Source organism: Colobus angolensis, unplaced genomic scaffold (genome assembly GCF_000951035.1).
Source record: "Colobus angolensis palliatus isolate OR3802 unplaced genomic scaffold, Cang.pa_1.0 Scaffold6, whole genome shotgun sequence".
NCBI classification, from domain to species: domain Eukaryota; kingdom Metazoa; phylum Chordata; class Mammalia; order Primates; family Cercopithecidae; genus Colobus; species Colobus angolensis.
The window spans coordinates 1,727,674-1,742,706 of record NW_012119598.1 but is presented as its reverse complement, the minus strand read 5'-3'; the positions used below and the strand labels follow the sequence as shown (position 1 = coordinate 1,742,706).

The 15,033-nt window shown below is 43.4% G+C and overlaps 1 protein-coding gene across 1 annotated transcript in view; it reads left to right on the top strand.

The window, feature by feature from the left end:
• Nucleotides 1-15,033, top strand: part of LOC105526778 (dedicator of cytokinesis protein 5-like) — a 66,417-nt gene that overhangs the window by 39,606 nt on the left and 11,778 nt on the right. Inside the window, exons 5-6 of the mRNA XM_011962892.1 lie at nt 10,222-10,370; nt 14,705-14,840. Coding sequence (XP_011818282.1) covers nt 10,222-10,370; nt 14,705-14,840 — 285 coding nt within the window. The remainder of the gene's footprint in view (nt 1-10,221; nt 10,371-14,704; nt 14,841-15,033) is intronic.

The window sequence follows — 15,033 nt, the reverse complement described above, 5'->3', positions numbered from 1 at the left end:
AAAAAAAAAAAAAAAAAAAAAAAAAAGCCATCCCCTCTTCTAGGGCAGCACATTTCTCATTTTAATTTAGATATCTAATAACATAATTATTTTGGTATTGTGAATAATTTAAAATGTCTTGTTGCTACTGTTGATTGACTAAAAGACATGCATTGTACAAATTCTCAATCGGTTGATAGGACTGAGAAACCTGCTTCTGCTTTTGATACATGCTCATCCAGTAAGGAACAATCTACTAAGATTTGTTATAGTTAGTGCAAAAGTAATTGCGACTTTCATCATTACTTTAAATGGCAAAACCCACAATTATTTTTGCACCATCCTAGTATTAATTGTGACTTTCTCTTTTTTTTTTTTCCCTGTCCCTTCCTAAAGCATTGACAGTTCACTTCAGGCAGAATTTCTGAACTTCTTACTGAAACATTTCTGTATCAAAGTAGCAAACCTTAATATTATGTTTCACTAGGAAACAAGTAAAAACGCAAATCTCTGGTTTTCATGTCCCGTCTCCTTTTACCCACTGTACGCTTTTATTGATGTTTTTGCTTTCTGATTCTGTAAGTTCCTTTAGTCCATGTAAAGATAAATATAGATTCTACTAGTATGTAGCAATACTTGTATTATTTCTCTCTTGCATTTCGCCCTGCAGATTACCACACCAGGCACTCTGTTTGATGTCTTTAAAGACACCTGTGGCCAGCATAGTGGCTCACGCCTGTAATCCCATCCCTTGGGGAGGGCAAGCCTGGGAGACTGTTTGATTCCAGCAGTTTGAAGCCAGCCTGGGTGACATAGCAAGACCCTATCTCTACAAACATCCAAAAATTAGCTGGGCACAGTGGCCCACACCTGTAATCTATAGGCTACTCAGAAGGCTGAGGTGGGAGGATTGCTTGAGTTCGGGTGTTAGAAGCTGCAGTGACCCATGATTGTACCACTGCTTTCCAGCCTGGGTGACAGAGTAAGACCTTTCTCCAAAAAAAAAGATACCTGTGATGTCTTAGAAATCCCACATTTCTATAGTACATGTCCTTGTTCTTTTCAGTTTCAGTTCACCAGAAATGTACGTTGTGGAACCACAGTCTCATATGAGGGGAAAATGCAGTCCACTAACCAGATTAAGCCCAGCCATGTAGACACTGGTGATTATTCTAGAAAGGAAAAATATTTGCCTAGCTGTGATTTATTTTTAGCAGTTATACGGTAACCATGTAGAATAATCATAAATATGTCTTAAAGGGGAGGGGAGTATATACACCGAACAGAGGTGAACCCACTTATCCAAAATGGAGAGAAGAGATGACTCCCCCAACGGTCCCTCTGTTCCTTAGGTACATTATTATTGTTTTCTCTTGTATTATCTTCCCTAATGGGTGTTGGCCTTATGCTCAGGAGAGGAAGTGGGTTTTAGGAGACAGACGTTGGCCCAGAAATTGGGAAGCTGGGTATCCTGTGCAGGTCCTGTTCTAACCAGGTCTGTGGCCTTGGGCAAGTCACTTGAACACTTCAAGTCTGCTGGATATTGTTCCTCTGCAAAAGCTGATGTAAAAGCTGCCTTGTTGACTGCGTAGAACTGTGAGAGTATGGAAAGAGAGAGTGGCTGTGATCTATGTTGCTCACAGACCGTCAAGGACTCCGCCAATGGGAGCATGTGCTTTTGATGTTATCTTAGCTGGAAACAGTAGCCATCTGGAAACCCTCCTCCTGAGAAGCCTTGGCATAGCGTCCCTCTTACCCGACTGCCTGCCCGAGACTCTGAAGCTCCCTTCTGTATGGCCCCTTATCCAAGGCCGCTTCCTTTGAAACAATCGTCTTAGGAAGAGTGGCCTTGAGCACTCAGCAGCCAAGCTAAATTTCTCACCATACATAGAGAACCTGCTTGGTTTAAATTCAAGTCCAGGAGGCCCAGGTCATTCCAAAATACAGAGAAACTGCAAATATATAGCAGTTTCTGGTGGACTTTCCCTATACTGCTGTGCCTCAGTTGGAACTGGTCACTGGGTGTGTTTTCAGTGGTTGTTCAGGAAAGGAGGGAACATTGTGATCAAGGAGGCCTCCTGGTGACGTGCCAAGACCTTGGACATTGGAGTCAGACAGGCCGACTAGTTCTGACGTTCTGGCTTCTCCCTTACTGGGTATGTACTATTATATTCAGAAAAAATAACAAACCCAGTAATAGTTACTGAAAATAAATGAACCAAAACAGAAAGAACTTGGATGCAGAAGGCTACTAGCTGATCCTGCCGCCTAAGACAAGTCTCTTGATCTCCTTAAGTTTTCTTTTCTTCTCTAAAGTGGGGATTTTTTGTACTATGTGCCTTGCAAATTTACTGTAAGAATTCAGCGGGATAATCTGTATAAAACTCCAGGGTAGTACCTGTCACACTGTCAATACATCACAGCCCCTGACTAACCCCTCACAACTCTGCTCCTAGAAAGAGCTGATTGATAATGAGAAGTGTAAGAGAAGAGCTGGCTCACACTAGAAGATTTAGTGACATTTGCCTTGAGGTCACGTAAGGGTGCAGTTGCCCACCTACTGTGGTTATTCCTCGTCTTCCAGCTTCCGGCAGAAGGGGTGGGTAGATAATGTCTAGCCGCCCTCCAGCCCTGCAGTGACATAACCAGGTCGGTGGGCTCCAGGTTTTCTATCCACTGTTCTCTGCCACTTTTCCCAGCCTTGGAAAGCAGATCCAGCGAGCTGATCTTTGGCCTCTTTTCCTTTCTGTCAACACCTCTCCCTGCTTCCACACGGCTGAGGTGGCATCAGGGCAGATGCCCATGCAGTGACTACTTAGACATGGTCGGATTCGTGTAATGTTTAACTTTATCTTTTCAATAACAACTCAGTTATACTTTTTGAATATAAACAATTCTACATCTCAAGTCAAAGGATCATACTTTCTCAACTAAAAATCTGATCTTGAAACTGAAAAGTTGCAGTGTATTCGTGGACACAGTAGGGCGAGAGGTTTCAAATACAGGACTGTCCTGGAAATTCCAAGCTGTTTGGATGCCATAAACACGCTGTGCACCATCTCAGCCTAAGATTTAGTTTCGTGCTATTCCTCATATTCTCATGGGAGAAAGGGTTCAGTGAATTGTGATCAGTCAGACTGTTTGGAAGTCAGGCTGGCTTTGGAAGACTGGATCTAATCCTACTCCTTATGGAAAAGAGATAGAAGATCATTTTTGGTGATAGAAGGTAGTTAAGGCATAGTGTTGAATCAAGTGAATTTATTTTTATTATTATTATGTTTTTGAGACGGAGTTTCACTCTTCTTGCCCAGGCTGGAGTGCAGTAGCGTGATCTTGGCTCACTGCAACCTCTGCCTCCTGGATTCAAGCGATTCTCATGCCTAAGTCTCCAGAGTAGCTGGAATTACACCACGCCTGGCTAATTTTTGTGTTTTCAGTAGAGAAGGGGTTTCACCACGTTGGCCAGGCTGGTCTTAAACTCCTGATCTCAGGTGATCTGCCCTCCTTGGCCTCCCAAAGTGCTGGGATACAGGTGTGAGCCACGTGCCAAGCCAATCAAGTGAATTTAATTGCTAAAATGTAGTTTGAGCTCCCCTCACTTAAAATTTGCCAGCAATAAAGAACCCTGTGGCTGTCTATAGTTCTGGAAAATTCAGGAACAGAAAAAGTGCCTATAAGGGGAGGGGGGCCAGGGGAACTTGTAGAACACACTGAATGGCCCTTTCTTCCCATCATCGCATATCCAGGCAGTTTAAAGCTGCTCGATTCTAATCTCTTTGAACCAGTGGTTATTACTGGCTGCTGGAATGTAAGCTCTGAAGCATAATTAAGCTGGTCTCATGGTTTGAAACCAGCATCTTATTTCTTATTACCAAGAAGAGAAAATTCCCATAGCAAACTTTGTCCTCTTGTCAGGGCATCTTATCTGGGAGTTGCAAGCCCTGCTTCAGTGTGGCTTTAACAAGAGAGCCAAGATGTGGCGTGGGACTGACTGACAGGCACCAGGCATGGGAGGTGCTTTGGGTATTTTTCCAATTTTTATTTCCTCTGACCTGGTTGCCTGGCTGTCAGGATTTCTTTTCCTTCAGGAGGCAAAAAATGGCCTTTAACTTGAATGGTTTCTTTAAAGATCAAACCTTTGCTGGTCAGACTGCGCTTTTATCTGACAGAGAGAAAAGGCACTAGAATGGATAGGAAGCGTGTTCGGGGCGGTGGGAATTCTCTTCTTCCCAGGGTCCCTGGAGTCAGTGCAGCTCAAGAACACAGAAGGACGAAAACACCCCATCTGGACCCAGGTGTTATAGCTTCGTGGAAAAGGCATGAGATTGATTGCAAAGAGCTCAGCACTGGGAAAATTTGATTCAGCGCCAACTGAGTGTGCAAGCGAATGAGATGATCAGAGTCAGATGCAGTTAATCAGGAAGCTGCCTGGGAGGAGTAATTGAGTTTAATGTCTCAGTCACAGACTCAAAGAGGCTTATCCTTGGGAATGGATTTTAGTGCCAGTCTCTCTATTTTACATGCGCATTTACCCTATGGGAAACATGCCCAAAACCACATAGCAAGTTAATGATAGAATTCGAGTAGCCCATACTTTCAGCCCATACTTTCAAGCACCCATACTTTCAGCCAAGCCTGTTTCCCTCTAAGTCATAAAATCTGCATGGAAGAGGAAAGGTTGGTGAACAGAGTGAATGTCAATTCTTTCATACACAAAATGGTAGAAGACCAGAGAAAGGGTTTTTGACTGTGGTCTGCATTGTTTTTCTGTGTTTTTTGTTTTCAGAGATAGGGTCTCGCTGTGCCACCCAGGCAGGAGGGCAGTGGTGCAGTCACAGGTCACTGGTGCCTCAAACTCCCAGGCTCAAGCGATCCTCCCACCTCAGCCTTCCCAGTAGCTGGGACCGCAGGTGTGCACCACCACATCTGGCTAATTTTTTATTTTTTGTAGAGACAGAGTCTTGCCATTTTGTAGAGACAGAGTCTTTAGCCCAGGCAGGTCTCAAACTCCTAGGCTCAAGCAATCCTCCTACCCCAGCCTCCCAAAGTGCTAAGATTATAGGCATGAATCATTCTGCCCAGCCCTGTGGTCTGCATTCCTTGGGAAAATGAAGAATAGAGTCCAGGTTTTCTGACACCCAGTGCAGTGGGCCATCATCTAAATGGCCCCTCAAATTTCTATAATACTCAATGAATGACTCCTGCTTTCCTGTGAGTATTGAAGGCAAAGCTATTTTTTCTTGTGACTTTGTATTTATCTCTAGACATTCTAAAAAAAGAAAAAAAAAGTTATAAACATCAGGAGGCCGAGACGAGAGGATCACCTGAGGTCAGGAGTTCGAGACCAACCTGGCCAACATGGCGAAACCCTGTCTCTACTAAAAATACAAAAATGATCTCATTGTGTTGGCATATGCCTGTGATCCCAGCTACTTGAGAGGATGAGGCAGGAGAATCGTTTGAACACGGGAGGTGGATGTTGCTGTGAGCCAAGATTGCACTACTGCACTCCAGCTTCAGTGACAGAGCGAGAGTCCATTAAAAAAAAAATGTTATAAATATTTGGACTAAAACTATAAAAAGGGAGGCCTCAGGTATCTCCAAGTAGAAGAGGGAGAAATTCTAAGCAAATGCAGGAATATCTTTGCTATCTTGAAAAAAATTTAGATTGCTTTATTTTGTGGAGCCATTCACTCAAATTGGAGGCAGAGTATTACAGAGTGTTATTTTAAATTTAAGGTGTCGAAGTTTGTTTTTGAGTCCCTGTTGTGTTCCAGGATTGTGATGTCTTTTGTGGAGATGGTCACAGAAATTCTTGGATGGTGTGACAGTAGCTGATAATGCAGAAAAGGCTGAAGTGAGTGATGACAAGAGATAACCGAGAAGGCTTCTAGAATAGGCAGGCCTAGGCAGTATGGGATTCAGGAGAGAAAGAGCTGGAAGGAGAGCAACTGGGGAGAAAATAGAGCCTCAGAGGAGCTTAGCCCATGCTCTTTTTTTTTTTGAGATGGAGTTTCTCTCTTGTCACCCAGACTGTAGTACAATGGCGTGATCTCAGCTCACGGCAACCTCTGCCTCCCAGGTTCAAGCAATTTTCCTGCCTCAGCCTCTCCTGCCTCAGCCTCTCGAGTAGCTGGGATTATAGGTACCAGCCACCACACGCAGTTAATTTCTGTGTTTTTAGTGGAGACAGGGTTTCACCGTGTTGGCCAGGTTGGTCTCAAACTCCTGACCTCAGGTGATCCACCTGCCTCCGCCTCCCAAAGTGCTAGGATTACAGGTGTGAACCACTGCGCCCGGCCAGCCCATGCTCTTTTGGTGAGTGTTTGGTTTTCTCTTCACCTGTCCTCCTATGCTTCCCCCAAAACCCATGAAGTGTCAGGGACCAGCTATTATGTGAAACATCTTGCTTAGAATGCTCTTAGGAATGTAGCAACATAGTCCATCTCCTTGAAGTAAATGGGGAAATTGCTTCCTTTGGTGTGTTCTAGCTTGTCTATTCAGAATTCACTTGGCACCGTGAATCAGAGAAGAATGACTGTCTTCATCCTTCCTTGGGGGACGAACTTGGCAGACAAGGCTGGTATGGATGGGCAATAATTAAACTGCCACGAATAGCATCTAATATAATTGAGACTAAGAACTTGTGCACATGTGCCCCAAACAAAGCACTGTCCCACACACAGGATCCCTGGAGCCTTTGAATCCTTTCTTTACCATATTATGAGAAGCAGTATCTTAACATTAGAAAACATTTTGAATAACTAAGAGTGGACAAATGCGTTGCAAGAAAGAAAAAAAGAGTCCCTTTCTGCCTAGCAATTTTGAAAGGCAAAAACCGATCGGCTTAATTTCTCACTTCTTTTTCCACTTTTGAAGAAAATGAATTGGAAACATTTTAGGTAGGATTGAAGGAAGAAAGCAGGATTTTACCTTTGCTCATTAAAAATAGTATCTTTAAAAGCTTCATTTTTATGTTTTGCTAAGGACTGGGGGATGAGGAAGAGGCAATTCAGAAAATTCTAAAAGCAGTAAATGTAGGTAGTTTCAAAATTTTAAACAGGCTTTGCTTTCTGTGTTTTTTAAGGTCAGCGGTGTTAACAGAGCACATTGCAATCACAGATAAATGGGTTATTCATCTCTTTGCTTTGTGTTGCCACAGAACTTTGAACTTCTGTTAGGGTTTCATCACACTCTGCTAATCTCCGTTTTGTTCACTGCCCCCTACTTTACACCGAGGCCTCTGTCCTTCTAGTTTATTCTTTGTTAATGAGGATTTTGGATGTTTTCAGCCCTGTTTCTAGTCAGCACCTGGTCCAGGAATCTGTGTCCCTAGGATCGTCATAGAAGGACATCACTAGAGAAGATTGTTGTAAAGGTGCCAACATCTCTCTCTGTGTATGCGTTGTTTTTTGGGGTTTTTTGGTTTATTTTACAGAAACAAGGTCTCACTGTGTTGTCCAGGCTGGTCTCAAACTCTGAGGCTCAAGTGATCCTCTTGCCTTGGCCTCTCAAAGTGCTGGGATTAGACGTGAGCCACCATGCCCAGCCTGTGTGCGTTGTTTTTATAGCAGATAAGAATAATGTTTTCCTATAATTTCGGAAGTATATGGTTATATTATAATGACTTTCAACTATAAAGAAGAAAGAAATGGGGCCGGGTGCAGTGATTCACGCCTGTAATCCCAACACTTTGGGAGGCTGAGGAGGGCGGATCACCTGAGGTCGGGAGTTCGAGACCAGCCTGAATAACATGAGAAATCCCATCTCTACCAAAAATGCAAAATTAGCTGGGCGTGGTGGCGCATGCCTGTAATCCCAGCTACTTGGGAGACTGAGGCAGGAGAATCGCTTAAACCCGGGAGGCAGAGGTTGCAGTGAGCTGAGATCGCGCCATTGCACTCCAGCCTGGGCAACAAGAGCAAAACTCCATTTCTAAAAAAGAAAGAAAGGAAGAAATGGATTCATAATATATATGGATTGAGTGGAGTTCTACGGGGTTTTGTTTAACTAACATCTCAAAAGTGATACACAGAAGACTTTTCTCTGAACACTGTACCTGAAGTAACATCCTTCCCCTAAATACACAAGATCGTATTGTCCTATTTATTTTTCTTCTTGCATTTTTCATCATCAGAAATGATCTCATGTGTGTATATATATTATGATACAATATATAGCGTATATATTTAATTTCTTATTGCTGTCTTTCCTTCTCTAGAATGTTAGATCCTTGAGGGCAGAAACTTTATTTCCAGCACATAGTGGATGCTCATTGACTTAAAAAAAAAAATAAAATGAAGCAGTCAGTCATTTAGATCAGGGGTATCCAATCTTTTGGCTTCCCTAGGCCACATTGGAAGAAGAATTGTCTTGGGCCACATATGAGATACACTAACACGAATCATCGCTGACAAGCTAAAAAACAAAAATTGCAAAAAAATATGATGATGTTTTAAGAACGTTTATGAAGTTATATTGGGCCGCAGGTTGGACAAGCTTGATTTAGAAGGTTGTGAGGGCTTAGATGTCAAGTATTTGATTTGAAAATGGTTGAAAAACAAATGATTAGTTAGTTGTAAGGTAATTTAGTTTGGTTACAGTGAGTTACTAGTGAAACCAAGATTAACAGTTTAACATGTGAATGGTCTAACAATTGTATGGGGAAATGGGGACTTTAATATTTAAAATTATATTTTTTAGTATTTCTTATCTCTGAAATTATAATTATTTCTCCATTCATAATTCACTCATTTAGTACATTTGCTAGAGTGCCTACTTGTACCAGCTGTATACTAGGGACACACAAATGAACAGGCTCTCTGTCCTATGAGGGCCTACCAGCTAAGCAGGGAGGCAGATGAGCCAGTGTAATCCAGGGTTCTCCGTGCTATCATGGGAGCAAATTCTTGGCACTGTGGGTGGGACTGCTAACCTGAAGTTGAAGTTTCAAGGTAGAGACATCTAAGTTGAGACTGAAGAAGTCAGAATTACCAGTTGGCAGAGAGTGTAGTGTGAGTCAGGAAAGGATAGGGGTAGGGGGTAGATTTGGAGAAAGAGGACAAAAGAGGAAGTGACATATCGAGAGAATCTGGAGCCTTGGAGAGAAAGGGACATGGCTTTGCATGGAAGGGAATGTAGATTGTTGGGGTGGAGACTGGGTATGAAATGCAGCTGGGAATGTGCAGAAGAGTCAAGATATAGAAAGATCTCTTGTGTGATCCACTGTGTCTGGAGGACATTGAAACTCACTGGAGGGCTTTAAACCCAGGAGGGACATGGCTAGAGTTTTAGGGTACATGGAAGATTTGATATGTTTATGATATATGACCCAATGTCCACCCTACAATCACCAGTTTCCACAGTTGCAAGAGGGGAGGGTATAGAAATGGCTCAGGACAAAGCCATTCCTATTAATATATTTTCTTAAAATCACTGGAGGCATGAAGGTTACTGTATGACTCGATTGATTAAATAACACCTTATAAAGAATCAGGCCGGGGCGGTGGTTCATGCCTGTAATCCCAGTACTTTGGGAGGCCAAGGCGGGCAGATCACTTGAGGTCAGAGTTTGAGACCAGCCTGGCCAACATGATGAAACCCCGTCTCTACTAAAAATGCAGACATTAGCTGGGTGTGGTGGCATGCGCCTGTAGTTCCAGCTACTTGGGAGGCTGAGGCAGGAGACTCGCTTGAACCTAGGAGGTGGAGGTTGCAGTGACCTGAGATCGTGCCACTGCCCTCCAGCCTGGGCAACAGAGCAAGACTCCATCTCAAAAAAAAAAAAAGAAAGAATCGGCCAGGCCAGTATGGTGGCTCAAGCCTATAATCCCAGCCCTTTTGGAGGCCAAGGTGGGTGGATCACTTGAGACCAGGAGTTCGAGACCAGCCTGGCCAACATGATGAGACCCCTGTCTCTACTAAAAATAAAAAAAAATTAGCCAGGTGTGGTGGCACACACCTATAATCTGAGCTACTGGGGAGGCTGAGGCAGGAGAATCACTTGAACCTGGGAGGCGGAGATTGCAGTGAGCCAAGATTGTGCCACTGCACTCCAGTCTGGGTGACAGAGTGAGATTCCGTCTCAAAAAAACAAATAAAAATAAAAAGAATCAGCCAAAAGATGTTCCCTCTCATCTGTCTGACATTCCTGTTAAAAACAAATGAATAAATTAAGGATGTTCCCATCCTCTGTCACACCTTTTTTTAAGAATCTTTTCTCCATCTTATTTCTCATCTTAGAACAACAAGCTCACCCTCTTCCGCCAGCTGCAGCAGATGACGTACAGCCTGATTGAGTGGCGGTCCCAGATCCTGTCTGGTACGCTCCCCAAGGATGAACTGGCAGAGCTCAAGAAGAAAGTCACAGCCAAAATTGATCATGGGAACAGGTAGGTAAACCAGGGATGACTTTTCACTGAAAACCTGGCAAACAGTGGGCACGTTCAAGCTAATGACATTGTTTGCAGCATTCTTTTGATCTTAGAGTTGCCAAAGAATAATGCTTACTGCTCTCATTTTGTCTTTGAAGACATTTAATTTTGTTGAAAAAAATGTTACGGTTCCCTCCGTGACCAGACTCCAGGATCTCTGATCCCATGGAGGTGACAGATGACCAGGAAAGATGGGGCTTGGATTGAGGCTGCTCCACTCCAAATAAAGAAAACAAAAACAAAAAACCTGGCTAGGCACAGTGGCTCACACCTGTAAGCCCAGGACTTTGCGAGGATGAGGCTCGAGGAACGCTTGAGCCCAGTAGTTTGAGACCAGCCCAGGCAACATAGCGAGGCCACATCTCTACAATAAATATTTGAGAATTGGCTGGATGTGGTGGCGCACGCCGGTCATCCCACCTAGTTGGGAGGCTAAGGTAGGAGGATCACTTGAGCCTGGAGGTTCAAGGCTGCAGTGAGCCATGATTACATGCCTACACTCCAGCCTGGACAACAGAGTGAGTCCCTGTCTCACAAACTAAACTAAACTAAAAATACCCTGAAAATGACCAAGCTCTGAAGTTGTCATTTTCAGATAGTTGGGACTGTATCTATTTTTATTCTTAACAGTGGATTCTAAATCAATACCAGACTGATTCTCTTTCTTTCTCTTCATCTCCCCCTAACCGGGACCATTGTCTACAGAGTATGAAAAGCAGACTTGCCAGAGTAGTAAAACATGTTTGTAGCCTGCTGATCATGTCTACAGTCACCTCTACAGAGTTCATTAATCACTTCATTAATCTTCTGATTAACTCAGGCACATATGCAGGCTCCAGATATCACTGCCTTTAGGAAAATGAGAAATTCAGTCATATATCCAAATTGATGGTGGCCTGGGATTTTTGCCTCCTGACCAGCTCTTTTTTAAAAGGCAGAAGTGGTTCCTTGGTTAGTTGTTATTGGTAACTCTTTTGGAATCTAGTTTCATTCTAAATTTCTTCAACTTGTGCATATGTGATTTTTTTCCTCCTCCTCTACCCTGCTTTTCCAATCTCAGAATTCTTGGATATCCCTCAGAGACCTATTAAAATACAGATCATTATCCCACTTATTTAAATGTCATAGACTGTGACAGCTATATTCTGAAGTAGCTGAAGTGAACATGCCATGCAAGATTCAGATTCAGTCAGTATTTAGGAAACACCTTCTATGCACATTTTATATCCATTACTTGATTATAATCTTAAAACATAGGTTTGAGGTAGCTGTTACTATTTGCATCTTATGGATAAAGAAACAGACCAAGTGAGCTTAAGTGATTTACTTCCGAGTCACAGAGATAATAAATGGGAAAGGTTCAATTTGAACCCAAGACTTTTGTCACCATGTCTAATGCTGCCTTCTTAGGGTTAAGAATCAATAGTACCCTCCCCTACTACTTGACCACCCAGAAGACCATACCCACAGCGACTGCACTGCCAGGCTTGTGGTGTCAGAGGACTTATTAAAAGGCCAATTAGGCCAGGTGAGGTTACTCATGCCTATAATCCCAGCACTTTGGGAGGCTGAGGTGGGCAGATCACCAGAGGTCAGGAGTTCGAGACCAACCTGGTCAACAGGATGAAAACCCATCTCTACTGAAAGTATAAAAATTAGCTGGGCATGGTGGCATATGTCTATAATCCCAGCTACTTAGGAGGCTGAGGCACAAGAATCGCTGGAACTCAGGAGATGGAGGTTGCAGTGAGCCAAGATCATGCCACTGCACTCCAGCCTGAGTGAGAGTGAGACTCCATCTCAAATAAATAAATAAATAAATAAAGGCCAATTAGATGGGGTAAGGCAGCTCTCCATTGCACATAGGACACTTCTGTCATTTGGTGTGTTGCCATGACATTGGCCTGAAGGTCCTGTGATCTCTGGCACAGGATGTTCACACCCCACAAACAGCAGAACATGACTTCTTTCCCGTTCCAGCTCTTGGAAGTAGCTCAGGAAATGGAGCTGCTGTGTCAGTGCCTTCCTGATCCAGTCTCTGAGCAGCCAGCATGGCCATCATTCATGAGTCTGGGTGGCCTGTGGGTCTGGCTGCCATGGAAAGGAACCTGCCAGATCAAATCAGTTGATGGAGATGCTGTAAAACAGGGAGGAGGGAGAGGAGGCATTTTTGCTTTCTTCCCAAAGACTTGGCACATTTCAGTGTTATCCCTGAGCAGTCTTGCTCTTTAGTGCCGGGAATGCATGCTGGGTGTTCGGATAGCGGTATCCTATTTCCACCACAGTCCTCAACTTCTTGAGCCTAAGCAAAATTTTCTTCTACTTCTGTGTGCACTTTGGGCACAAAAGCCTTGAGGGGAGGGATTGCACCCACGATACGGCCCTTGGTATTCCCAAGAACATGCAGAGCTACAACTTCACACACAGCCAGGTGTTTGTTTCTACCAGTTGCTGCAGTAAGAGCTGTATTAGTCCATTCTCACACTGCTATAAAGAAACACCTGAGACTGGGTAATTTATAAGAAAGAAGTTTAATTGGCTCATAGTTCTGCTGGCTGCACAGGCAGCATATCAGCTTCTGCCTTTGGGGAGGCCTCAGGAAACTTACAATCATAGCAGAAGGGGAAGCAGGCACATCTTACATGGCCAGAGCAGGAGCAAGAGAGATCAGCCAGCTCTCATGAGAACTCTGTCACAAGAACAGCACCAAAGGGATGGTGTTAAACCGTTTATGAAGGATCCACCCCCATGATCCAGTCACCTCCCACCAGGCCCCACTTCCAACACTGGGGCGAATGTGAGATTTGGGTGGGAACATAAATCCAAACCATATCAAGAGCTAACATTTATGCTTAAGCTGAGAGCTTACTGCATGCTACCTATTGTATTAAGTGCTGTACATGCATTATCTTATTAAATTCTCACAACAGGGCCAGGTGCAATGGCTTATGCCTATAATCCCAGCACTTTGGGAGGCTGAAGTGGGAGGCTCACTTGAAGCCAGGAGTTCATGACTAACCTGGGTAACGTAGCGAGAGCCCATCTCTACAATTTTTTTTTTTTTAATTAGCTAAGCATGGTGATGTAAACCTGTAGTTTCAGCTACTTGGGAGGCTGAGACAGGGATTGCTTGAGGCCAGGAGTTTAAGGCTCTCTCTAAAAAAATATAAATAAATAAATAAATAAATAAATAAAGTCTCACAACAACCTCGAAGGGTGAGGAATATATACAGATGAAGAAACCAAAGTTTTGCAGAGTTGAGTAAATTCTCCAGGGTCATAATGGTAGCAAGTATTCAAGCCAAGATTTAAATCCTGGTCTAAATGACACCAGAGCCCACGCTCTGAGTATGAGATAGCAGCAAGCCAGGACTTACTTCACTCGTCTCCTTTATGACCATTTTGAATTAAGGAAATCAAGGCAAGCCCTCAAATAATTGTTCATTGGTCTTTCATAGCAATGTAATAAACAGTGAGACCACGCCCACTTGGTCTGTTTCTTTACTCATAAAATGGAAATAATAAAAATTAGCTCCACCCTACCTCATGGCGTTATGATCAATGTATGCAAAGTGGATATAGGAGGTATGTATGTATTTATTTATTTGTTTCAGACAGGATCTTGCTTTCTCACGCAGGCTAGAGTGCAGTGGTGCAATGTTGGCTCATTGCAGCCTCAACTTCCTAGGCTCAAGCAATCTTCACACCTCAGCCCCCCAAGTAGTTGGGACTACAGGCATGTGCCACTACACCTGGTTAATTTTTGTATTTTTAGCAGAGATAGGGTTTCAACGTGTTGCCCAGGCTGGTCTTGACCTCCTGGTCTTAAGTAATCCTCCTGTCTCGGCCTCCTAAAGTTCTAGGATTACAGATGTGAGCCACGGTGCCTGGCCAAAGGAGGTGTTTATTAAACACAGGTTGAATCTTAATTTTGTATGCTATATTTTCTTCATTTCATAGTTCCTCTTCATAATAACAGAAGATTACAGGCAAGAAGCATTGGCCAGAGGAATTTAGTCAGAATCAGTGCCAATTTTACTTTTCTCTTGAGGATCTATGGACCATATTTGCATATTCTTCTACGACTTTGGCTCACGTCATCTTGTGAGTTTTATAACAGTGTTGAAAGGTGGCAGAAGCTGAAATGAGAAAAGTCAGTGAGCTGTGCTTCCCTTGGCTTGTCCAGCATCTCCCTTTCTAACTATGGATCCTCTGGGCTCCTTGATGAGGACTCCTCAGTAAAAAGTCTGCCCCTGGTGAGGAGAACCAGCTGACCACTCCTTTCTCTCCAGAATGCTGGGTTTAGATCTGGTGGTGCGAGATGACAACGGGAACATCCTAGACCCCGATGAGACCAGCACCATTGCCCTCTTCAAGGCCCATGAGGTGGCCTCCAAAAGGATTGAGGAGAAGATCCAAGAAGAGAAGGTACAACTCCTCAAATGTGAAATTCTGCCCACTGAGGTTCCATTTTTGCCTTGATTTTTAATGAAAGAAAGGGAAATCATTGAGAACAAAACTACTTCTGTGGTTTTGTCCCCATTTTAAAAGTGAAACATAGCAGAAAGGATGAGGCAGGTGTGTGTGTGTGTGTGTGTATATATATATATATATATATATA